Raw genomic sequence first — 24749 nt, 5'->3', positions numbered from 1 at the left:
AGGTGAATATTTCCCTTCCCACGTGCTCCCAGTGTTCCCAGGTAACCCTCTCACATGGATTATTTCAAAGTTGGGTGCTTAGCAATGCGTTCCCTTGCCTGCAACTAATGACCTGCAGCTGTTCCTAATCTCTTCAGAGCAGTGGGGCAGCATACTATGCTAAGTACAGATTTCTTCTAATTTAAAAGTGTTAAGCCACGCTCATTATACATCAGCCCCCCCCCCCAACGACAATCCCCCCCCCACACCCAGTTTTTTCATCCTACTTAAAGCCCTCCACAGAGAAGTGTGTGTGTGTGTGTGTTTCTGTTGTATATGAAGGAAGTCATGGTAGAAACGAAAGACCGCGCATTTCATGATTTCATTTAAATCATGAAATGCGAGGCTTTTGGTTTCTACCATGACTCCCTCCATATACAACAGAAACACACGCTGTGTGTGTATGTATGTTTCATGGGCGCATTGTAGACAAAAGGCCAGGGACACTCATTTCAAATAAAATAAAACGAGTGTCCCTGGCCTTTCGTTTTTACCATGCGTCCATCTATAACATACACACAGCGTATGTGTGTATTCTGTATATGGAGGGAGGCATGGTAGAAACAAAAGGCCAGAGACACTATTTTTAAATACATTATCGTCACCGCTCTGACAGCAGAAATAGACAGAGCAGTTGCAAGTAAAAGCATTGCAGAGTGTTTGGCCTCGGTCATCTGAATTTAAAATGACCAAGCACTCTCCAAGCCTTCTAAGGTAACAGCGCGTTGTAACACATCTACTTGCAAAACTGCCCACTGGCAGATTAAAGGCAAAGCCAATCACAGGCACGATCAAAAGAGAGGCCCCGTGTCTGGTCGGAGTATGAGCCGGCCTCTGGTGCAAGGTAGCTGAATTTATGAGTACATCTGGCAAATCCCTAACATGTTAAGCTTTCTCTTTTCAGTCGTAATACTCTCCTGATAAATCGCTAAGGCGCCCAGTGATAAGAGAGGGAGCGATCTCACCAGATTAGAAGCTGTACAGACAAGTCCATGCAGCAGGTGTATTAACGCACAGAATTATCCATCTACGACTGGACCATGCAGCGCTTACTCACACAGTAGATACATTAACGACTGAGCTTTCATATTGCATTTCCACATTACTCTTTATTGCGTCCCTCTTTTCTAGCTCGGGTTTTGTTTTCCCTGTAGTGACGAGGCAGCAGGGAGCACCCATTCCTTCAGGAATGCTCTCAGGCCCAGAAAGCAGTGTTCCCAGCTTCCAGACCTTCGCATTTCTGACATATCTCTGGTGTCACAGTGGCCCTGGGCAGAAATGGAATGTGTGAAGCCCCTCTAAATTGCGGAGACATGTCGTATTCAGGGCTGTTTGCATCTGAATAGATGCCCCTGCTCCTGAAGCTTCCGCCCCCCCCCCCCCAGTCACCTTCAAGCAAGGACCTTTAACAGCTCATCAAGGGCCGAAGGTGTGAGGGTTGCCACCCCGCTGTGCCTCTCCAATGCTGCTGGGTATGTGAGCTTTTGCACTGCATCGGAGTCAAGAAGGGAGGTGGGTGGAAGCTGCGCCGGCTTCAGGGAGCTGCGACCGGTGCCCGGTTAAAATTACAGACAAATGGCGTCCGTTAAAAGATCCTTCACGGACAACGGACAGATGCCCGAAATTACGGACTGTCCGTGAAATTTACGGACGGTTGGTCACCCTAGGTCAACGGTAGTATCAACCGGATGACTGGACATACTTCGTTCGAGCATGTTCATTTAACACTCAAACCACATTGGATGAAGAACTGAAGAGACAGGATGAGGCATCGGGAATAACCCATCTCTCACACGATACGCTTCGTGAAATAAATCTGCTCATGGCCCCAGACAGCGTCCCGATGCCTGGTTGAACCGTCCTAAATCGCGCTATAGGAGGTCTAAAAAAACAAAATACAAAAGGAAATCTCACTTTGTGTTTTTGCATTGTTAATGCCATAAATTGAGGGGCTGTATTTCTTGCAAAACTCTTACAGCATTCGGGCCAACTCACGAAAAAAACACACTCCTATGCAGTCTTCATGTTCCACCTGTGATTTGTTTACACATTTGTGCTGATCGACAAATGCACTACGAGAAATCAAGGCAAATAAATCCACTGTCAGGCGAGTTTCTTGCCAACCGTGCTCACTTTAAAAAAACACGAAAGTGCTTTTATCATGTTTTACATTCTATGGGCAAACATCTTTGAAAGTGAAAAAATCCACACAAAATATGGGCAGTCGCCCTTTTCCTTCCCACTTATTCAAGCTTTCCAGACCAGACACTGGCTTATTTAAAGGTCCCTTGCTCCGCTCACTGGTGCGTCACTTTTAATGTAGGGAAAAAACTGACGCACCAGCGACGCAAGAGGCATGTAAATAAAAGCCCCCAGGGCCTCATTTATGAGGGTTTACCGTAGGGAATCGCAGCAGGCCTTCCTGCTGCGCTTCCCTATAGCAAAAGAAAAGGGCAGGATTGCACCGTATCTATAAGATACGGAGCATTCATACCCGCCTATCCCAGTATTGTCCTTTCCCCAAATCAGCACATCGAGCACTGGAATTGTCCCTTTTCAATGCATTAGTGATCTCAGCTAATTTATTCCAAACTTGTGCTTTAAATGCACTGTTGATTGAATCTTTTTTTAAATTTTCACAGGGCAGGGAAACCTCCTACCTCCCTTGCTGAAATTCATCTGTCATTTCGCAGTGCCAGTTGAGGTTGTGGGCGGAGCTAATAGAGGAAGTGGGTGGAGCCAATGGAGGAAGTGGGTGGAGCTAGATAAAAGTGGGTGTGTCCTCTGACAAAGATTTGAGCACCTGCACTTCAAATTTTACAAATTAAACACTGGAATAAAGGATTATTAGACAGAAGAATTAGCTTTGAGGAAGTCGCGGGACAACATCCCTATGTGCGACGAAACACGTGTTGGCTGTTGGAAGGTGTTGTGAAGGCCTACGTGAATAAATACCAAGGACGAATCAAATGATCATACTCGTGTCTTAAATTTGTTTTATATTGTACACTGGTTGTTTTTAGTCTAACTGGGAAACCTTATCTACAAAAGACGTGTGCTGGGGAGTAAATTCTAGTTCTTGTTAGCCTTGGCTTCTGTCTGTGGAGGGTGGTTGTTCTCCACACCTTACAGTACCGTCCTAATAACGTTGGAGACTGATGCTTACTGTGTGACTCTTCCTTGGGGTGCCTCATCACCTATATGTAATACCACCCTTTCTTAAGCTTGAGTGGTTACAGAAGGGGTTCATATGAGCCTTAGATAAGAACAAATTAAATATAAAAATTACTAGCTCACCTTTGAGGGGGAGGAGCTAAGCTAGCAACCAAGATGGCCGCATAAGCTCCCGGCTCCGTCGGCCTCCGTCGCTGGCGGACCTATCCTGCAATTAATCCTGACCTCCCGCCCGACTCCCGGGTGTCTGAATCGTTGCTGAGCCCAGGGGGGCATTCCCGGAGTTTTTCTCGCACTGATTGACGAAGTTACACCGTCTTTCATTTTTGGGCCTACTCCAGTGTGTAAGCCGGGGCCTCGAGTACTACTCTGCCGGGTTTCAGTTGAACAACATCGGCCGCGGGTACCTGGCGGAGTCTGGTCTCATCGGAGTGAAATTTATTCTTCGATCCTGGTGGTGGTTTCTGGTCCCGGCGAATACTAGACAGACGGCGATGAGACGTGTTTGCTGAGGTGGGTGGGGGGCCAGGTCCCGGGGACCCTGTCCCGCGGGGTCCGCGGTTGGGGCCCCCGCTCGCGGCAACAGTGTAAAGAGCGCCAAGTCTACAAGTCGCCCGTCGCTTCCGTCCATCCTGCTCCTGTTTGTTTCCCCGGAGTAGCCGGCCTCCGGGGTTATGGACCTGCTCTGTTATCGTGCAAGCAGCGATGGATCGGACGATGTGTGGACCATCACTGGGGACCGTAATGGCCGCCATTGGGGCTCTTCACTTGCAGATGGAGGCTATCTTCTACAACTTGGCCGTAAGCAACAAGACTGTGTGTTTGAGACCGGACTCCAGCCCTGTGTCAGACCTGCAACATACGGTGACCCCCGCGAAGCTTGATCTAACTCGAGAGGAGAACCCCGAACGTAATCGAGACCTGGTGCCATTTGTCTATGCACGAGTGCAGCGGAACGTTGCCGGAGCCCTTGAACAACCAGCACGACCAGCAGAGTCATCGCTCGCGCAGGACTCATCTTTTCCTTCGCTTCTGGAGGCTTCCTTTCATACTTTCCTGATTGACTTTCGTGTATCCGGGAGACTTCGAGACTTAACATTTTTGACCCTTTCCAGCAGTATAGGTCTTCTTTTCTTACAACGTTTTGACTCTTTTGCTACTATGTCGGTCCTACCGGATGGGGTTTGTGCGATGGATCGTGAGGGCCAGGGCTGAATTTGACGGTCTGAGTTCGGTACAGTGACTATCTTTTGGCTCTGCTGGGTGGTGTCTGTGAGCGTAGGGGCCAGATGGAAGTCTGATCGTCTGGGTTTGGTACAATTGCTCTGTTTGATGAGTGATTTGCTTCCTCTGTTGTGCCGGGGGTTGGGCGGGAAGGTCTTCTCTTTTTTTTGGTGACTCCCCTATCTGTTTGCTTATTAGTCTGCTTTCCTTCGCTTTGTACGACGGTTGGGGCTGTCCGCTTTTGGCGGGGGGGGGGGAGTCCGGGAGCTCGTATTGTATTGTATGACATTTCCTCCTCCATCTTTTCCCTTCCTTGGGGTTTAGCTTAGTGGGCGACAGGCACGCTGCTAGTGGGGTTAGGTCGTAGCCATCTGCAGGGGTGCAGGGCGGGGGGCTGAGGTTTTTTTTTTTTTTCCTTTATTATGTTCTATGGCCTCTCTTTCTACCTTTTCCCTTCTCCACAAGAGATGTGGCATATTATCCTGAGCCGCTTAGTTCCTCATATCTGGGTGTCGAATGTTAGATTTTAATATCCTGTCTTCTGGGCGGGCGGGTTCCGATGCTGTTCGCTTAAGGTTATCGTACTGTATTGTTTAGCTCCAGCTCTAAGCTGGCATTGTTGATTTTCAGATGTCTATAACTGCTGTGTATATCCTCAAATCATTTGCCCGTTCGCCATCAAAGTATGTTCCTCCAAATGACACCCGATATGAACATTTCTTCTCTTGTGTTATAATTAATAAAAATAAATATAAAATAAAAAAATTACTAGCTCATACAGGAGAGAGCAAATTGAATTCCTGGATGTGTACTTGACAAGAAAAGATAATACACTACACACCACGGTGCACAGAAAGGGAAACTACATTCTCAATGCCAACAGTGGGCATCCTTTAATCTTGAAGTGGAGCTCCACGAAAACTGAATTTGAGAAAGATGCAGCTAACATGATCAGAAGATTTGTCTCCCGTGGATATCCACATACTGTCCTTAATAATTCACTGACTAGAGCTACAAAAAAGAACAGTGATTCTCTTTTTTACCAGAATAATAAGGATACAACAGTAACACATTTCCGGGATACGAACATGTGCAGGCTATTTTCATTTGGGAGACTATGGAATACAAAGAGCGTCATCCAAAAATTGGCCTGAATTACAATATGATGAACATTTCAAAGGTATTGTGGTTCCACATCCCATCATCACCTACTGGAAGACTGCAACCCTTGGTGGTATTTTGATACATTGTTCCATGATCCTGGTAAAGATTCTTCAGGATGGTTAAAAAACCTGAGCAATGGTTGCATAAAATATGAGGTGTGTAAGGCATGCCAGTATGCCCCTAATACTATGGAATATAACTCTTTTGAAAGAAGAAAAATCATGATAAGTGACAGGATAACATGTAACACTGAGTATGTAATATATGTCCGTAAATGTAATTGCCAGAAACTTTACACTTGTAAAGTAGGGACTCTACTCCACATAATGGCCATAATAAAACTGTGATAGAGGTTGACAATGTTCAACCACTTAATGGAATCCCAACAGGGTTCCATTGAGGAATTTAGATACTATGTATCAAACATTAAGTAAGCATCCCCAGGGTGAGGACAGAGAATTGGAACTGAGGAGACAGGAATCAAGACTGATTTTAATGATGGGAACTGAAGCACCGTGGGGCCTCAATAATGATGCACTATTAAATGTACATTTGTGATGGTTATTGTTTAGTGAAGGACATGAACTTTGATTTGCTTTTATCTAAAGATGACATTTGGAGATATATTTTACATAATGAATTCTAGACTGCGTTATATATATATTAGGGGATGAACGTCATGTTTAACTAAATAGGTGACTCTATCACATAGCCTAGAGATTGATATCATTGTTTTAACTCATGCAAGTATTGTCTCCTTTATTGCCTGTGATTATGGGTACCATATAGATTGATATGATATGCGATACAGAGCAGAATTTAATTTGTTATAGGGCAGAGGATGTGCATGCATACAGACTGATGAGTGAATATATTGGTATCATTGTTGAGAAGCTGTTATTACTAAGGCTTATCTATATTGTGCATTTTGTTATCAAACACAACTTTAGATGTGAGGAATGACACTTTGGTACATACACAAGGAGTGCTTCTGTATGATTCTTGGATAGCATTCTAGATCATCTATAACTAATAATGAGTTGGTTTCAAAGTGAACTGTACAGATAAATCTCATATAGTAACTGAGTAAATTTAGGATTGATGTACATGGCACTTAATTGAGTTAGGAATATTTACCATTCACCATATGGATGCACTGGGCGCCTTGTCAGGTACGCTTTATGGTATGATTGTACTAGAGTGTGGGTTATATGGAAAGTGAAGCCTATAGCAAAATCATATATAATGTAGGGTGCATTTCGAACTGTTACACTTGGCACTTTACTGAGTGAGGAATGTTTATTATTCGCCAGATGACTGCATGAAGTATTTTGTTATGTACGTGTCGACCATATGAATGTACTTGGACTTTATAACATATGACTCTGATGCCAAGAAATTTGGAACATTACCAGGGATGTGTATAGCACTTTGAATGGTTGGGGTTAGGGAGGGTCCAGTTGGGAGGCGGGGTTCGGGGTTTTGAAAAACAGTGGATCGCTGGGCGGGACTCGTGCCCTCTTGCATGGACTTATGGCACTTCGCTCTAGAGAACAACACCCCGATGCTTATCGCGAACTTTGGGGCGACAGACGCACTGGGGCTTTGTCTATTTGATTAATGTACTGCTGTACTTGAATGCATGTGAAAAATAAAATAAATTTGTTCTAGAATTGATTGTGCGAATGCTTTTGTGTACTTGAAAAAGCTGAATTATTTGGCTCATTTTGCACTAAGCACATAGCACTTTATGACTAGTTATCACTTGTTATAGCAATATATGATGCACATTATTGCATATGCCCAGTTTACATAAATGCACTTGTGCACTTTTTGATATCGGACCTAGAGTCAGATGTACATAGACTTAGGTTTGCGATGATCTAATAGGAAATCTTTGGGATTCGCTATTAGGAAATTGCAAACAGCTATGTACAACAGTGAGTGTTACACTGTTTGTGATTCCCAGTAGGCCGTAAATTGACTTGGCTCCTTAATATTAATGAGGTAGGTCACAATTCGGGGAGCACTAATATCACAGGGGTGATGGCAGACCAACATGTCTGTGATTGCTTTTAAATAAGCAATTTTATTTTAAAAAATGAATCCTGTTTTCCTTAAAGGAACCAGCTCCTCTTGCTCTAGGTTCCTGTGGCCAGGCATCTGCCCGCTCGCCGATTTCCTGCTACCCGCCACTGGTTTCCCACCGCCCACCTCCCCAGCACCCCTTTCCCTCCCAGGACCTACTTAATGGAGGCTGCAGCGCAAGCGTGCAACCAGACTGCCAGTTTCAGGAAACCCGCTCAGGTGAACCTGGAAGAAGCCAGGAAGATATGAAATGCTGGTATGACCAAAATACCACTCTGGTTGAGTTTCAGCCTGGCCAGAAAGTGTGGGTCATGGCCCAAGTGGGGGGCGTGCTCTCCAGGACAAGTGGACTGGGCCATTTGAGGTGGTGGAGCGCAAGAGTGATGTCACTATCTGGTGAACTTGCAGACTCCAAAGAATCCTTTGTAGGTCCTACATGTGAACCACTCCAAACATCACTTTGAAGGATCTTAAGTAAATATGCTCTTGCCAACAGATGATGGGGTGGAAAAGGAGAGTGAGCCTCTTCCTGACCTACTGTCTGCCAAGGAGCAAGATGGGTCAGTGGAGGGTGTGAACTTCTTTCCTGCAATGATCCTGGAACAGCAGAGTGGCTGTTGCCAGTTTCTGGAGCATTTTTTCCTGACCACAGGAGTCACCCATTGGTGTACCCATGGTTTGGACACTGAGGATAGTCTACCTGTGAAGCATAACATGTACAGAATGACTGACAGGGTGAAAGCCAGCATCAAGGAAGAAGTTTCCAAGATGCTGACCTTAGGAGTGATAGAGCCCTCCAACAGTCCTTGGGCCAGCCTAATGGTCTTGGTCCAAATGCATGCTGCACCCAGTGCCACACCTGAACTGTGGTTCTGTGTGGACTACCGTGGGCTCAATGCCATCACTAAGACTAACACACACCCCATTACCGGAGCTTATGAGCTCATAGATCGTCTGTGAGCTGCAATGTTCTTCAGTACGTTTGATTTAACGTCTGGGTAGTGGCAGATTGCCTTGACCGGTGGGGCCAAAGAGAGGTCTGCGTTCTCAATGCCAAAGGGGCAATACCAGTCCCATTTTATGCCCTTTGGGTTGAAGTACTCCCCTGCACCTCTCAGAGCTTGGCCAACTAGTGTTAGCTTGGCTGAAGGATTTCCGTGCTGCCTATCTGGATGACATTGCAGTGTTCAGTCCCAACTGGGAAGATTACTTGCATCACCTCTGGAAAGTGTTGAAGGCTCTGCAGAAGGCAGGCCTCACTACCAAGTGCAGGGACCGTTCGAGCCAGGACGGATATTGACGCTGTGGGCTGCAGAATCTAAGTATTTAATACGCTTGAGAAGACTCTTACTATTTATAGAGGAAAGTGGTCGGATTTATGCAATATAATTGAGAAAACTGATTCAGCATATTTATTTTGGGACAGTTGTCCTTTGCAACTTATCAACTTCCGGCTGGAAGTCACTGATATAGATGTGCAACGTTTTCGTCCTGATGATGGTCCTGTGGATTGTTTAAACCGAAAGTGGACCGAAACGTCGACGCTCAACATCGTTTTGCTCACATATGAATCTTTGTATGATTTTGAAATCTATGCATTATGTTTTGAAAGCTCAGTTGTGTATGGTACTTTGATTCTCCATACAACAAGCAAAATGTGTTATATACTACTTGGAATTAGGTCTGTTAATCTAGTAGTATTGTTGTTGCCATGTTGCATTCTTAAATGACCATATTAAATAATGGTACAAGATGATAATTCCTTGCATTGGTTAATGTGTGATCACTTTCGTGACTGATTGGAAATTAGAAATAATTGCAAAATAATTCCTAGGGGGACGCTTTTGTATTTCTGTTATTAATCATACCCAGTCCTCATGGGATAATTGGGTGGCTCTATTGTGTTTAACACTTTTAGTAAGTGGGCATTTGATTGTTTAACCATCTTGTGCCTCTACCGGCCTGTGGAATCAAAGTCTGATTTAGACTGAGAGGGGCCTATTTGTGCATTCACTCTAGACAGTAACACAAAGGAAGCTGAGGTGTGCCCTACATAGCCTGATGGGCCATCACCAGGCCGATGGGTCTTCCTTTCCTAGAGTGGTGGGAGGAGTTGTCACTCACATCTGAATAGGGCTTGGGCTGTCCTCTCACAATGCAGTCTCCACCCTCCCAGAGTGCGTCTGGAGCCAAAGCAGGAACTTCTAAGCAACAATCACTTTATTTTGAAGTAAGCCTACTTCAAGGACCAAAAGGCCTATAAGTATTGGACCTAAAACCCTAGACTTTTAGAACATTTCTGGAAGCTCTGCCAAGGAAAATAGCTGAATAGCTGTGAGGAGGAGTACTGCCCCTTTGCTGTGTGTTGCTTTGCTGGGTTGGCCTGCAGTTGCTGCTTCTGCTTTGGAGAGGAAAAGGACTGGACTTTGATGTGTATCCTGCTTGTGAAGTTTCTCCAAGGGCTTGTGCGTGCTTGCCTCCTGTTAAGAAGTCTCAGGGCCATCAAAGACTTCATCTACAGCATCCCTGAATTCCACTGCTGGGAGTTATGACCTGCCTTGTGGTGCCATTTCCAATCTGGGCTCTTGGAGGTTGTTTTGCTTTTTAAAACCATCAAAATCACCGATTCGCAATTCCACAACCTCTTTTTTCCGACATAGCACCGCCGTGTGGGAGAAATTTCTACGCACCACCGATGTGCGGCTGAAGAAATCGACACAGCCCATGCCCACAGCTGAAGAAACTGCTGCAGCCCGAGGCCAGTGCACCATGTCTCCGAAGTCCGAAACCACCACACTGCGGCTGTTTTCCTTGTGAAATTTTGGCGCATTTGATGGTACTTTGTGTAAAATCACCGCATCCATAGAGTTCTATGGATAGAATTGCTGTAATCTTCTATAAGGGATATTTTGAGTTGTTTATTTTGGATTTTTGTCATCGAGGTCTTGCTTGCTTTTTCTAAACTTGTGTGGTGTCCATTTGTAGGCTTTTCACTGTCTTACTTTGCGTGTTATGTACAAATGCTTTACACATTGTCTCTGAGACAGGCCAGACTGCTCGTGCCAAGCTACCTGGAGGGGTGAGCAGGGGTTATCTTGGGTGTGTAATCCCCATATCCTGACTAGAGAGAAGGGTCCCTGCTTGGACAGGGTACACACCTACAAACTACAGACCCCCATTTCTGACATCATTCAATAAAAATACCCACAATTACCTCCTGTGGTTGACGTATACAAGTAATTAGCAAGCCTGAAATTGGTGCCACCCTAAAGGCTGCTGGAGATAGCAATAGGGAGGAGAAATATTTAAGTATACAAGCTTTTTTGAGCTGCTGCGAGCTCCGCATCGACGCGGTGCTTCATTTCAGTACGGAGCCTCGTTTTGCTGCCTTGTCTACCTCCGGACGGCAGTCACGGCTCGTTAAGGATGCGGTGAATCCCAGAACCGCTATACGAGCATTTTCTATTGCACGGTGAGCCTTTTTTCCGCGGCGGTGATTTCACCCATTTTGAAATACGGCGCTTGCGTTCTTTTTCTTCCGGCCAGCTTTGTTGAAATCTTGTCTCCGACACCCTCCTAAAGCACTGCAACAGTTTTTTCATCCTTAATTTGGTGTCGAACAGCATTCTACTGTGCTGTGGAAAATAATTAGTAATATTTATCAAGAACCTGCCTGGATACTATTACCTTTATTGCAACATGTAATTAGAGTTGTAATGCAAGCCCCAAAAACATAAACGCAGTATTGACTCTTTTTACTACTTTTGCAAGGGGCACAATTATTGCTATTGCAATGAAGGTGGTTGTTTGCTTACAGTGCCACATGTTTTATCTACTCTGTCTGAAACGAGTGGTATGAAGACCACATTTCTAGTAGTGGTTGAAGTGGCAGCCCATATCAGAAACAACCTCACCACAGCATAACCGCCGTTATTACTAACATCATTTAGTGCTCCCGCCACTTTATATCACAGCGGATTTTTCCTTTTCTGCCTACTTACATCTACCCATCAGTGCTCTTTATTCAAACAATAAACTGGCTGTGTCTTTCCTGGTAACTGCGTCTGTGCATCAAATATGCGACCAACATCTTGCTACCATTGTTTACCACATGTTTTTGCTCTTTCCTATGCTATGGACTAGTGTCAACATTTACTTTATGAGGAACCTTCTTGAAGTTTGACTGTTTTCTTTCATTTTTGGAGGATCATTTTGAATCACACATTTGACACACAATGACTTATATTGGTAACCAAGTCTGATTTGATCTACATCTTTTTTTTTTTGCTTTTCCTCCGATATAGTGACTTTTTGTGCATTCAAACATGGCCAATGATATTCACAATACAAGATCATCTATATCTGGGATATAACCGAAGACACATAAAAATGACCCGCCTTCTCCTATTCATTCCCCACAAAATCCTGTTTTAGACTCTATTTTGGATGAAGTCCGTGGGCTCCAACCTTTCATGTCCGCGGCCAACGAAAAACTGAAACAAATTGAGGAAAGATGGATGATTATGGAAGGCAAAGTTCTGGATCTGGAACAACGTGTTAGTGATTTACATGACGTCTCTTTAAAACTTCCTCTACTAGAGCAGGAAATACATAACCTAAAGCTCCATACTGAGGACCTTGAAAATCGAAATCGAAGAAACAACCTACGCCCTTTATGGTCTTCCGGAAAATGTTCAGATATGGTATCATTCTTAAAGAAATTCCTTCCAGAACTTTTAGAGCTTCAACCAACAACAAATCTCTTCAACATACAAAGAGCTCACCGCTTGGGTCGGCTAAACCCCAATGCTACTAAACCACCCGGCATCATAATGTTATTTCTCGAATTTACTGAGTTGATGCATGTTCTGAAGGCTGTCAAGCTTAAGCGTCGTCTCATCTGGTCTGGCCATAACATTTTCATTTCTCAGGATATTTCAAATGCAACCAATGCACGTATTCCTAGCTCTACGTCCTCAAATGAGACAACTTAATATTCAATATGGAATCCTCCATCCCTGTCTCTGCAAGATTACCCACAATGGCCGCTCACGCTCCTTTGATGACCCGGGGAAACTCAGACTATATCTGCAGACTGCTTCACCTACTGGAATGGACACTACTAATTGCCTTTTTTTTGTTTTTTAGGAACATTCCTCTAATATCCAATGCATACGTCTGCTTCATGATCTCCTATTTATTTTTATTTTTTTCCCCTCACTTCATGAGGTTCTTTATAACTTCCTTTATACCTATCACTGAGGTCCGTGTCCCTTTGGCGCCACTAAGCTCCTACTGTTCCGACTTCTCTTCTTTACAGACCTGGCTGCTATGCCTTGATCTGTTCACTTGCTTTTTCTTCTTACTTCCTTTCTCTTTTCTTTCTCTCCCTCTTTTTCCCTTCTTCTACTATATTTTATCTATTATTTTAGCATTTGCTAATTATTGTCTTCCTCACATTTTTAATACCTGTTTTGTATTGTTAATTGTCTTCGCATTATTCCAGGTGTGTGTTGGTAAAGTGTGCTTTTGTGTACCATTTTTCACATATAAATTTTTTATGTGGTGTGTGCTTTTTTTTGGTAGATTTACTCCTGATGTGTGTTACCTCCGTTCGTGTATTACCCTCTTCTCCCTCCATTATGTGTAAGTTTGTTACGTGGAACGTCTGTGGTCTTGGGAATCCAGTCAAAAGGCAAAAGGTACTGTCCCATTTATCTAAACTTGGTTCTCAGATATCTTTTCTCCAAGAAACGCATTGTACTGAGACGGAATCTATTAAGTTAAAAAGGCAATGGGTGGGTCAGGTTGTTTATTCTCCTGCTTTTAGTAAGAAGGGGGTGTAGCTATTTTGTTTCATAAATCGTTATCAGTACACATTTTATCTACACAATGTGATGATGATAGACGTTGGGTAATGGCAAAGATTGTGATGCAAAATAAAACTCTGGTTTTACTAAATATTTATAGCCCTGTAAAACCGGACCCTAAATTTTGGCACGACATTAAAATGTTACTTTCTTCTGTAGATTATCCAAATATTATAGTTGCTGGTGATTTTAACCAATGGTTGGATCCTTTTTCTGATAGATTATCCACATGCAAATTTAACCCTGATAAATCTCATAAAGCATTCCAGTCGGCCATTGCCTCACGTTTCTTATAGGATGTTTGGAAAATTTGTAACCTTGATTTGCTTGAATATACTTTTTTTTCCAATGTACACCACACTAGATCCAGAATTGATTATATTTTGGATAGTAAATCTCTACTTCCTTCTATTCAATCATCTGACATTGGTTCCATTTTTATATCCGATCACGCACCCGTTCATGCTGTATTAGATCTATCACTCACCTCATCTCAATTTAGTCGCTGGAAACGTAATAATTTTTTATTGTCTGACCCTGTTTTTATTAAAGAGTCTACCTCCTTTATTAATGATTTTTTTAGTTTAAATAATAAAGCAGACACCTCTGTCCCTAACAATTGGGATGCTTTTAAGACCTCGTTTCGTGCCTTTACCATTTCATATGTTTCGGAAAAAAAGAAAACTACGAGAAAAAAGTATGAAGATCAATTACAACACCTTAAACAATTAGAACATACATATTTCACCTCTAGATCACCTTCTGCTCTTCATGATTTGATTAAAGCAAAATCCGACCGTAATAAATTCGCTACAATCGAAGCCTGCAATGTTTTGCTCAAAATAAAATCTAAATATCCTGGAGGTCAAAATAAATCGGGTAGGATGCTAGCCAACTATTTGAAAATTAAATCTGAACGTAAAAATGTTGGCTGTATCCTTAATGAATCTACTAACAAATTAGTATCCTCTGATGAAGATATTGCCAAGGTTTTTCATAAATACTATCAATCTCTGTATTCTGATGACACTTTTCCCACTACTCACAATTTGGATTCTTTTTTCTCTGGTCTCCCATCTCCCCCCTCTCTACCTGATGAATTTAATGTATTAGAGAGAGACATCTCACCTCAAGAGATAACTAATGCTATTAAATCCTTAAAAAAATCTAAAGCTCCGGGACCTGATGGTCTGTCTGTTGAATTTTACAATACCTTTATCTCCATTTTTGTTCCCAAACTTTTGACACTTTTTAATTCTTTTATTACAGATGCCAAAGCCTCCGGCTCCTTTCTGGATGCCTTAATCATTATAATTCCTAAACCAGATAAAGAGCACTCCCACTGTTAAAATTATCGTCCCATATCTTTGATAAATTATGATTGCAAAATTTTTGCCAAACTTCTTGCGTTCAGACTTTAAACAGTAATCCCCTTATTGATTAAAACTGACCAACTTGGATTTGTGAAAGGCAGATTAGCATCTGATAATGCTCGAATGTTTGCTAACATTATCTCATATGGCAAAAAATACAAGTCACCTCTTGCAGCCCTGTCTTTAGATGCCGAAAAGGCCTTTGACCGTATTAACTGGCAGTTTATGTTTACTACTCTCCAATGGTTTGGTTTTGGACCCTCTTTTATTTCTTTTATTAAACTAATATATTCTGGTCCTCGGGCTAGTATTTTTGTTAATAATCACTTTTCAAATTTTTTTTCCCTTTCCAGAGGTACAAGACAGGGATGTCCACTTTCCCCTTTATTATTTATCCTATGCCTGGAACCCTTCCTGGAGCGTATTCGTGTTAATTCACAGATTGCTGGCTTCAAATATAATTCTATAGAAACTAAAATATCTGCTTATGCAGATGATATATTGATTTATATGTCTAACCCTGTTGAATCACTCCATAATTTTCTGAATGAAGTCCCCTTGTATTCTAGTATTTCTGGATATAAGCTAAACCTCTCTAAAACTGAAGTTTTACCCCTGAACTCTATATGTTACCAATTCATGTTTAATGATACCAATTTTACCTGGTGCCCCTCAACAATCAAGTACCTTGGTATTTGGTTCTCTTCATCTCTTAATGCTACACTTAAACATACATTTCAGGCATTACTCACTAAAATCCAATCACTCCTCCTTACATGGTCCCACTTATTCCTCTCCTGGTGGGGCAGATTGGATACTATTAAAATGATGATAGTCCCTCATGTTCTTTACACACTGTCTATGTTACCTATTCGGATCCCCCTTTCTTACTTTTCTCAAATTAACTCAGCCTGTATAAAATTTTTGTGGAATAAGAAACACCCACGAATTGCTCTTAATAAACTTATTCGCCCCAAGGGTGAGGGTGGTGTTCACTTTCCAAATTTTAAACCATATCACTCGGCTTTTTTTGATTAAACAATCTTTTGCTTTATCTTATGATTTTGCTGACATTCCTATTCCTAAATGGATTATTTTTGAACGTTCCTTACTAAAAGATTTTTCATTTCAAAATGTCATTTTTATGTCTAATAGTACATTTTTGTCACATGACCCTATTCTAAAATATTCTCAAAATCTCTTATACAGCACATTTTCTAATGGTTTTACTCCGTTTCAATGTTTTTTATCCTCTATTATATGGTATAATACATTTCTTAAATATAAAGGTAAATCTTTCTATTACAAATATTGGAAAGAAAAGGGAATTAGTTATGTGCACCAACTACTATCTCACAATATTTGTATCCCTTTTCCTGACCTACAAGTACAATAAGACTTGTCTGACTCTTGCCTCAATGAATATACCTTAATTTAATTTCCAATGCCCTACAATCACATTTAGCTACTTTTGATCTTCCAGAGGATTCACCATTTCTTACTCCCACCACTCCGTTATATCTATTGCTTCCAACACACAGACCTAAAGCCGCTCTTGTATATAAGTTGTTATTATCAAGTGTTAATGAAAGACCCAAATCCCCTGTTGAAACTGCTTGGAAGCTGACTTGTTGACTTCTTTTTCTATTTCGACCTGGGATAGGGTCTGGTCTAAGTTATTCAAAGTTTCTGCTGCTGCTAGAATTACCCAATCTTTGTATTTTATTTATAATAGAGCTATTAAATGTGAATATAAAAGCGGCTTATTTAAGATTTTATGAAGACAAAAGCAATGTTTGTGCCAGCCATGTATGATGTTTTTTTTAAAACAAAATAATCTTTTAAAATGTTTAAAAGAGTAGATATAAAATGTTTATTTTTAATTTTCGATTTTCTATTTTGATGGTACTTTCCTGATGAAGACACTCACTGTGTCGAAACGCGTTGAAGAAACCATCACCATATAAACTTCTTCTGATCAAGACATATGATTTTATAGATAAAAATTTTGGCAGTTTGTTAAATATTATTGTTTTTAAAGATTTTGTATTTTTATTAAAAATGTGTGATTTGTATACAAAGTAAACCTTTCTTCGTATAGTTTGTTTATTTTTCTGCTGTTGCACATTGCTTGTCTCTTATATTAGAAGGCCTGGGATTGTTATTTTTCACTGTGTGTTTTACCCTGACCCAGGAATTTGATCCACAATCAGGGGGTCCTTGTTATTTTTAAGTAATATAGCTATTATTACATCTGTTTGTATTTCTTAATTTTCATCCTCTTCATCTTCATTGTGCTGGTCTTGTTCCAATGCTACGGGCACACTGAAACATCAACTTTATGAGTGTTCTACTGTTTTATCGTTTTGGAAATCTGTTTGGACTATTTGCATGTCAATTTTAAAATGCAACATTACATTATCGCTACAAAATGTATTAGCATTAGCTTTTAAAGTAATCTTATCAGCTTGGAAAGATAATTCAAAAATATCTTTATTAACTTGGTTGAATTTCATATGTGATGAACACAGGATTGCTACTGTTTCCTCGGTGCCCCTTTCTCAAAAAATTAAATCTGATCTTTTATGGCTACCTTTTATGACATATCTCTCTACTCATGCTCCTGTACACTAATTTCTTTCTCTTTTTCTCTATACTTCTTTCTTATACAATCTTGGACATTCTTTCCCCTTCTCTTCCTTCCTTTTTATCTTTTTCTTCTTTCTTTTCTTTTTCATCCCTTCTTTTCTCAACGTTTGATTCTCATTCTTCACATTACATTTTGAATATTATTTGCTTACAGATTTTTTACATATTATAATGTGTTTCTTTCATGATTGCTTTCATCGTTGTATTGTTCTGTTCTGAAAACTTAATAAAAACTTCTTAAACAAAAAAAAGATATATCCGTCAAATAACAAAAGAAACAGTTTTTAACTGGCATCAATGTCATAATTAAAACACAATCTAATGATCTTACCAATAAGAATGAAAGCTATGGCAATAATAAATGTCAGTATATAACCCCGGATGGGTTCGTTGTTCTTCCCGTACCCCTTGCCAAAGAATCCTATTACGGGGTAGAGGTTATCCTTGCACAGGCACTGTAAACACCAAGTACAGAAGAAAAGTTACAAACCTGAGTAATTACAATTTGCTAACATAATTTACATGTACAGTTCATAACTCCAGAAGAGGGGGAAGTGCAAGGAGGAGGAACCTGCTCCTCCTCTTCATGTTTTTACAAAAAGATAATCAAAGCCAAATACAAATGTATATCAATTGATTAAAGCCAACATCTTTTTATTATCAAATTTGCATTTTGGATCCTTTTGCTTCTAACCATTTTGGCGTGTAGAAATATAATTCACTAAATGATTAATCTGAACTATTCACATGGAAGCAAGTCTTATTTCATGTAAAAGTAAGTAGATATGAAACCTCTCCCAAGGTTAGCTGAAGGTCAGGCACCTCTCTCAAGGTTAACTGAAGGTCAGGCCCCTCTCCCAAGGTTAACTGAAGGCCAGGCACCTCTCCCAAGGTTATCTGAAGGTCAGGCACCTTTTACAAGGTTAACTGAAGGGCAGGCACCTCTCCCAAGGTTATTAACTGAAGGTCAGGCACCTCTCCCAAGGTTATTAACTGAAGGCCAGTCACCTCTCCCAAGGTTAACTGAAGGTCAGGCACCTCTCTCAAGGTTAACTGAAGGTCAGGCACCTCTCCCAAGGTTAACTGAAGGTCAGGCAGCTCTCCCAAGGTTAACAACTGAAGGTCAGGCACCTCTCCCATGGTTAACTGAAGGTCAGGCATCTGTCTCGCTCAGGGGAAGCAGGAGGGAGCAGTCAAGGCATAGTCAGGAAGTCGGGTGTATGGTACAACGCTGGTGGACATTTAACACTTGAATAGACCGCAATAAGTTTAATATCCAGACAGTGTGATAACTTCGTAAAAACTGCAACTCTTCAATTAACAGTAAAGGTTTAGTAGAGTAGTAAAAATGATTTTCCTTTAAACGTTGGATGAAATCAATAGCTCTTTGTGGTCCTGTTCAAAACTGTTACCAAGAACGTATGCAAAGCCAATACCAAACCCCTACACTGGCTTGATCTTTGCGTGGGATTTCTGTGAGTGAACCATGTGTTAGTGAGGCAGACATCATAAATCTATGTTCTGTGGTAAGCATTTAACTCAACGTCCAGCCAAGCAACTTGCAAGTATATAGACGAAGTCTGCACATAATAATGTGGGCTGTAACTTTAGAACTAGCTGGTTTAATACCTAAATAAGTACATTTGTGTACTGCAACAAAATGTAATGCCCACCTTCTAATAGCAAATATCTTTGCTATAAATATTCAAAGAATATAGAATAAAAATGATTGGACAATAATATATAAAATGTAAATTAGCCATCGCCTACCTGGAAGACCTTGGGGGCAGAAACTAAGCAGGCCAAGGCAGATGAGAGAGTGGCTCCAAAAATCCCAGCGGTGACCAGTGGAGCGAATCCAGACACCATACTCATAGTCTGCAACAGAGTCAACCCTGCATTGTTACAGTGCCAAAACTGGAGCATTCACAGTTTACAAAAATGGTCTTTAAAGACATAAAGTACATTTATTTACATGTTCACTTCAGAGTCCATGTAAAGAGGGGAGGGAAGTGGGCCAATGGGAGTGAGAGTGAAAGTCGAAATGGCGTTCACTGTAGGTCAGAAGGAAGAAAGTCGAATTTAAGATGGTGGGCTCTTGAGAACAGAGATGGAGCAAGGAAAGGCCCAACTCGGGGCTCCAGAGAGGGAGGATTGGGAGTCAAGTTGGCAAACTCAGAGGGGAAGGAATGGAGATCAGGATGGGACTCACAGAAAACTCGATGAAAGTCCCCACAAGGAGCCAGGATTATCACAATGGAAGAAGTGGAAATCAACATGGACGGCTCAGAACAGCAGACAGGGTGTGATGTTAGTCAAAATGGAGATTTTGTGTAAACCAGAGAGCGAGGAATTGAATGTCAAGATGGCATGCATCCAAAAGTGTGTGTGGGGGGGTGGAATAGAAGCCATGATGGGATGCACAGAAGAGTAGAAGGGGGGCGGAAAATAAAAGCAATACCACAGAACAGTGGAGGGAAAGCATGAAAGTTTCTAAGTCAACATGGTGCATTCGTAAAATAGTGGGGGATTTGTAGTCAACAAGGAGGGGCACTTGTAAGATTCGATTGGGAAATGGAAGTTGATATGAGGTTCAAAGCTGAGTAAAAGACAAGCAAAAGTAGAGGGGAATAAGTGGAAGTCAAGAAAGAAAGAGTTCGAGGAAGGACACAGTAAGATGCTATAATGTTACTTACTGTGACATGGAAAAATATTAGCAGGACAGTAAAATCTCTGTGTTTAGCTCAATGGTATTAATCTTTAAAGAGGCATCACTGGTACACTCTATGGGCGTAGACATATGTTGAACAAAGGGTGGTGAAACATAAAAATATCATAGAATGAGTTCCCACGTCAGCACCATTGCTATGCTAAGTGTTCCCTTGATCCCAGCTTGGATTGCAGTGTATTATGGAAATGTCAATACAAGTGCTTCATTTTACTTCATATAAGCAGCATGCCACATTTCTGATAATGATGGATTTTGGAGTTGTACTATGTCAGGCATGGTACATTCTAATACATTTAGTTCTGCATTCAGAATGAAACATAAAACCCACAAGCATCCAAATAAAAAAAAATTAGAACCCTGCCTAGAGTGCCTGCCTGCCTGCCAATAATGCACATGGCGTGTCCCTGATTATACTGACTGGATCAGAATGCATCATGTTTTATTAAAACCTGACCATGTACAGCCACGCTGCTTCAATCACTTGCTTCACGTCAGAAACTGATATGAATGATAGAATAAAAGTGAGATGGCCACGGATGCCAACCCAATGTACTAGAAGATGTAGAACTAACAGCATTTCCTAAACGTAATTAAAAAGAAAAAAAGTTCATACCAGCCCCACATTGGCGCCCATAGATAGAATGGGGGCAGGTTTGGGTCATGACAGCCCATCCAGATGTAGTGAAAGTATCTTCAAGTCTACCAGTAAAATGCCAGTGTGGCACTATGGCTAGTTCCAGCTCTTGCAACACTGAACCCAATGTTTAATATTTAAAAAAAACACAACCTTTCTCTTCAAGCCAGGTTATGCTCGAAAACTCTGCTCCCTGGCTAACCATGGTACTCACACCCTGCTTCCCGAGTACAGATTAAACTTGGATGGCCCCGATAACTAGGATACTCGCCACCTGTCCCATTGCAAACCACAATACTCACAGATTATTTTCTGCAATGCTTGGTCGCGAATATAATCATGGAGTACTGAGGTACTCCCGCAGCCTGTCTCCTGCCCCACCACAATGGCACACATCGTGACTTCTCTTCTAGCACACCATCAGGGCATTTGTAGCCTTGCTCGGTCAACAGTACTTACAGACTTTACCTTGGCATCCTTTGGTACTCAGTCATAGCTTGTCTCCTGGCACACCACGGGATGCTCACACTTTCCCTCCAGGCAGGCTACCCAGGCAGGTACTCACAGCCAAACTCTTGGCATAGTACAAATTTAATTACAGTCTGTCTCCTGATGCACCTTCTAAGTACTAACACACTGACTTTGTGCCCACCAACTTAGCACACAGATCTTGTCTCCTACCATGATATAGCGTTAACAACCAGTGTACTGACCCACATCAGGGTAACTCAATACCTGTCGGCTGCCATTCTTCAATACTCTCTTTCTCCTACAACCTTGTCATAGCATTCACAACGGATGTATGACGTTACAACGCATGCTTTTACCACGCATGCTGTTACAACGCAGTTTTTACAACGCAAACCTTTACAACGCATAGCGCTTTGGGATGCTGGATAGTGAATAGTTTAATTTACTATTCCAACTCCAGTCCCCGTGGACACTAGGGAAGGTGTTGGATAGTAAATTAAATCTATTCCCTATCCTAGAGTGCCCCCCAGCGCAATGCGTTGTAATGGTTTTCGTTGTAAAACCTGCGTTGTAAAAGCACTGCGTTGTAAATGTTTCGTTGTAAAGGATGTTTCCCATTCACAACCATTCTGCTGGAACACTGAGATACACACTACTAGTCTTATGAAATAGCACAGTACTCAAAGACTGTCTCTGGGAATGCCTGCAGAGTACTGAAAGTCTGTCTCCAGATACAGCTCTCAAGTGAACAAATATGCATCATCTGCTCTGCTGGATGCAATTAAACTATTTTGCCATATCTCTTTCCTATGAAACATTACTAGATAATCATAGGAATCTACATGGCTAAACTCACCTTGAAGGTAAACCAAATAATTTCATTTATGGCACTGCCTTCAGTGCAATTACTTTAGCATGCCTGTTGCACCATGTTTCTGCCTACACTACGCCACAAAGGGTTGATGATGGCCTTCTTCAGGGCTAAGTGTGATCCCAAACTGATCTATACACACAATCATACAGTCAAAGTCAATGTCCTAATTAAAAAGAACATATTTGCACCCCAATTATTAGTTTTTTTTATAATGCAGAATCTTAGCAAAACAAACAATTGAGGTTATATTCATGGCAGCTTTAATAGTACCCTAACAGTAAGTACAAAAGCAGAAGCAGTGATCACAAAGGGAAATGGAGTGAGAACTCTGCAAACATGAAATAGTGAAAAGGCGATTGCTGTACACAGGTATAGTTTATCATATAACTTACCGTATCAATGCTTTAGACATTTACCATGGTTAGGATGAGGGGGTATTCTCTATAGTCGAAAACTTTAATATGGCTGGAAAAGTTATGAATGATTGTAAACTGCTATTTCTATTAATATGCCGAATTGCCTTATAGACGAAAGCCATGGAGCGTAGTTCTCAAATACAATGTATATAAATAAATAATAATTGTCACATTCATGTCATGTTAACTCAGGAGTCTTATCTTGCCCCACATAGTCCTTATTGTGGGTACCCCATTGTGTTGCATTTATACATTGGCTACTGTTTTCGATAACATGTCACACTATGAAATAATCGTTCCTCCTCCCTCCCTCTCCTTATAGGATAAACAATCTCCTTACAGCGCGGGGATGCCCTTGGGTCACCAGGCGCTATACAAATCGCTAAAATAAAATAAATAAATATGCGATCAAGATCGATCATCTCAAATTATGGTTTTTTTCAGCACATTCGAGCTTAGCATTAAACTTTCTAGCCTTGTTCAGTGCCAGTAGTCATTGTTCAGACAGTTGAAAGTGCCATTTTTGTTAGCACTCAGGTTGTTCAAACTGGCCTCTCTACTCAGTGAGGGTCAGGGCATCGATGCTCAGCGGGTGAACCAAAAGCAAGCCCATCTGCGCCCATCGATGTCCAGCCGGAGCCGGAACCACTGCCCGCTCACCTAATAAGAGGATTAGTTACTCAACTGTAGAACTCCACCATTAAAAGCAGCCATTTGGTAAGAACGGCTACCACAGCCTCGACCCGAAGTGTCTTCCATCTAAATGCAGGTCATGCAACCAGATAATATGGCAGTTAGAAATAAAGCGGCCAAGCTGCTAAGATGGCTGCAATGCCCTGCACAAAGAGTGGTTGTCCAGGGCCTGTACTATCATGGTTGGACTATGAAAACTCCATATATTTAGGCAGTCTGAAATCCGTGACCAAGTAACTCCAGGTGACCCAAACTGCTGCCGGGATTCTCTTGAGAATCCCACAGAATCAGGCAGCTTCGTCGGCATTAGCCTCACTACATAAGTTGTTGATACAAAAAAAGATTCAGTTGCTCTGTATAGGAAGGAGATACAGATCCTACATCATTTGATTCACTCTTATTGTTCTACAAGAGACTTAAGATCCACCAGGAACCTAAATCTGCTTGTCGTCCCAATGGTAAATAGGGCCAGGAGTGGGGGCGCTTGTTTGCCTGCTTTGTTCCCAAATTATGAAATTCCCTTCCTCTAGCCTCGGCAGAATGACAATTTATTTAGTTTCAGGAAACAGCTGAAAACCTACTTGTTTGTGTAATCATGATATTCTAGGAGTCTGCCATACCTTTGAGCACTGAGAAGCCCGTTTGGTAGCCATACCCTTAAGAAATGCCTTGAATGGAATTGAATTGAATTGAATTAGTCATGCATAGATTGATTCCATTCTTTACAAGTATGTTAACTTATGCCTGATAACTGGCTATTTGGTTCTGAATGTCTTCAACCATGCCAATTCAGATAGCAAGTGTTACTATGTGAAGTCACAATACTTTGTCCTTATTTAATTATGCATCAATTAGAGGCATATAGTTATTGGGTGGGTTTTCAGGCAATAATACATAGAAAACAATCTTGTCTTTGTACATTCATCCTACCTGATACTGGTTGCTGAGTCCATACTGGCAAGTCTGCTTCTGCGCACAGTCAGTGAAATTCCACCCGTAGCTGCAACCAAGCCCCTCACAGTCCACGGAATCAATGGGAACTGTATCATTGAGACTGCCCGAGGCCTCCCGGATTACACAGGATCCTGGAAGAGAGAACTATGTTCATTCCATCAAGGTAATGTTCACAATGATACTAAAATGTTCATCTAATTATGTTTAACAGACTTAATTGCATCCTTTTTGTAACATACTTTATTTTACATTTTAAACATTAAATCTGATACCTAAGTTATATCCCACACTGAAGACCTTTGGTTAACTAATGCTTTCCCTTGTGTTTGTGATTTCCTTGAACTGATGCAGTTAGTTGTATTGTAATTTCACAAAAGGGAAATGGCAGTCACGAA

General features: G+C 41.5%; 1 protein-coding gene across 2 annotated transcripts in view; it reads right to left on the bottom strand.

Annotated features, from left to right (window-relative positions):
• Positions 1 to 24749, bottom strand: part of SLC12A3 (solute carrier family 12 member 3) — a 331781-nt gene that overhangs the window by 204136 nt on the left and 102896 nt on the right. For both annotated transcript variants that reach the window (XM_078671397.1, XM_078671398.1), the window contains exons 10-12: positions 24331 to 24485; positions 19352 to 19459; positions 17913 to 18036 (exon numbers count right to left, since the gene is read on the bottom strand). In XM_078671397.1, coding sequence (XP_078527523.1) covers positions 17913 to 18036; positions 19352 to 19459; positions 24331 to 24485 — 387 coding nt within the window. The remainder of the gene's footprint in view (positions 1 to 17912; positions 18037 to 19351; positions 19460 to 24330; positions 24486 to 24749) is intronic.

The sequence above is a fragment of the Lissotriton helveticus genome, chromosome 12 (genome assembly GCF_964261635.1).
Source record: "Lissotriton helveticus chromosome 12, aLisHel1.1, whole genome shotgun sequence".
In the NCBI taxonomy this organism is placed as follows: Eukaryota; Metazoa; Chordata; class Amphibia; order Caudata; family Salamandridae; genus Lissotriton; species Lissotriton helveticus.
Note: the sequence above shows the minus strand (reverse complement) of the source record. Positions and strands in the feature narration are given on the sequence as shown.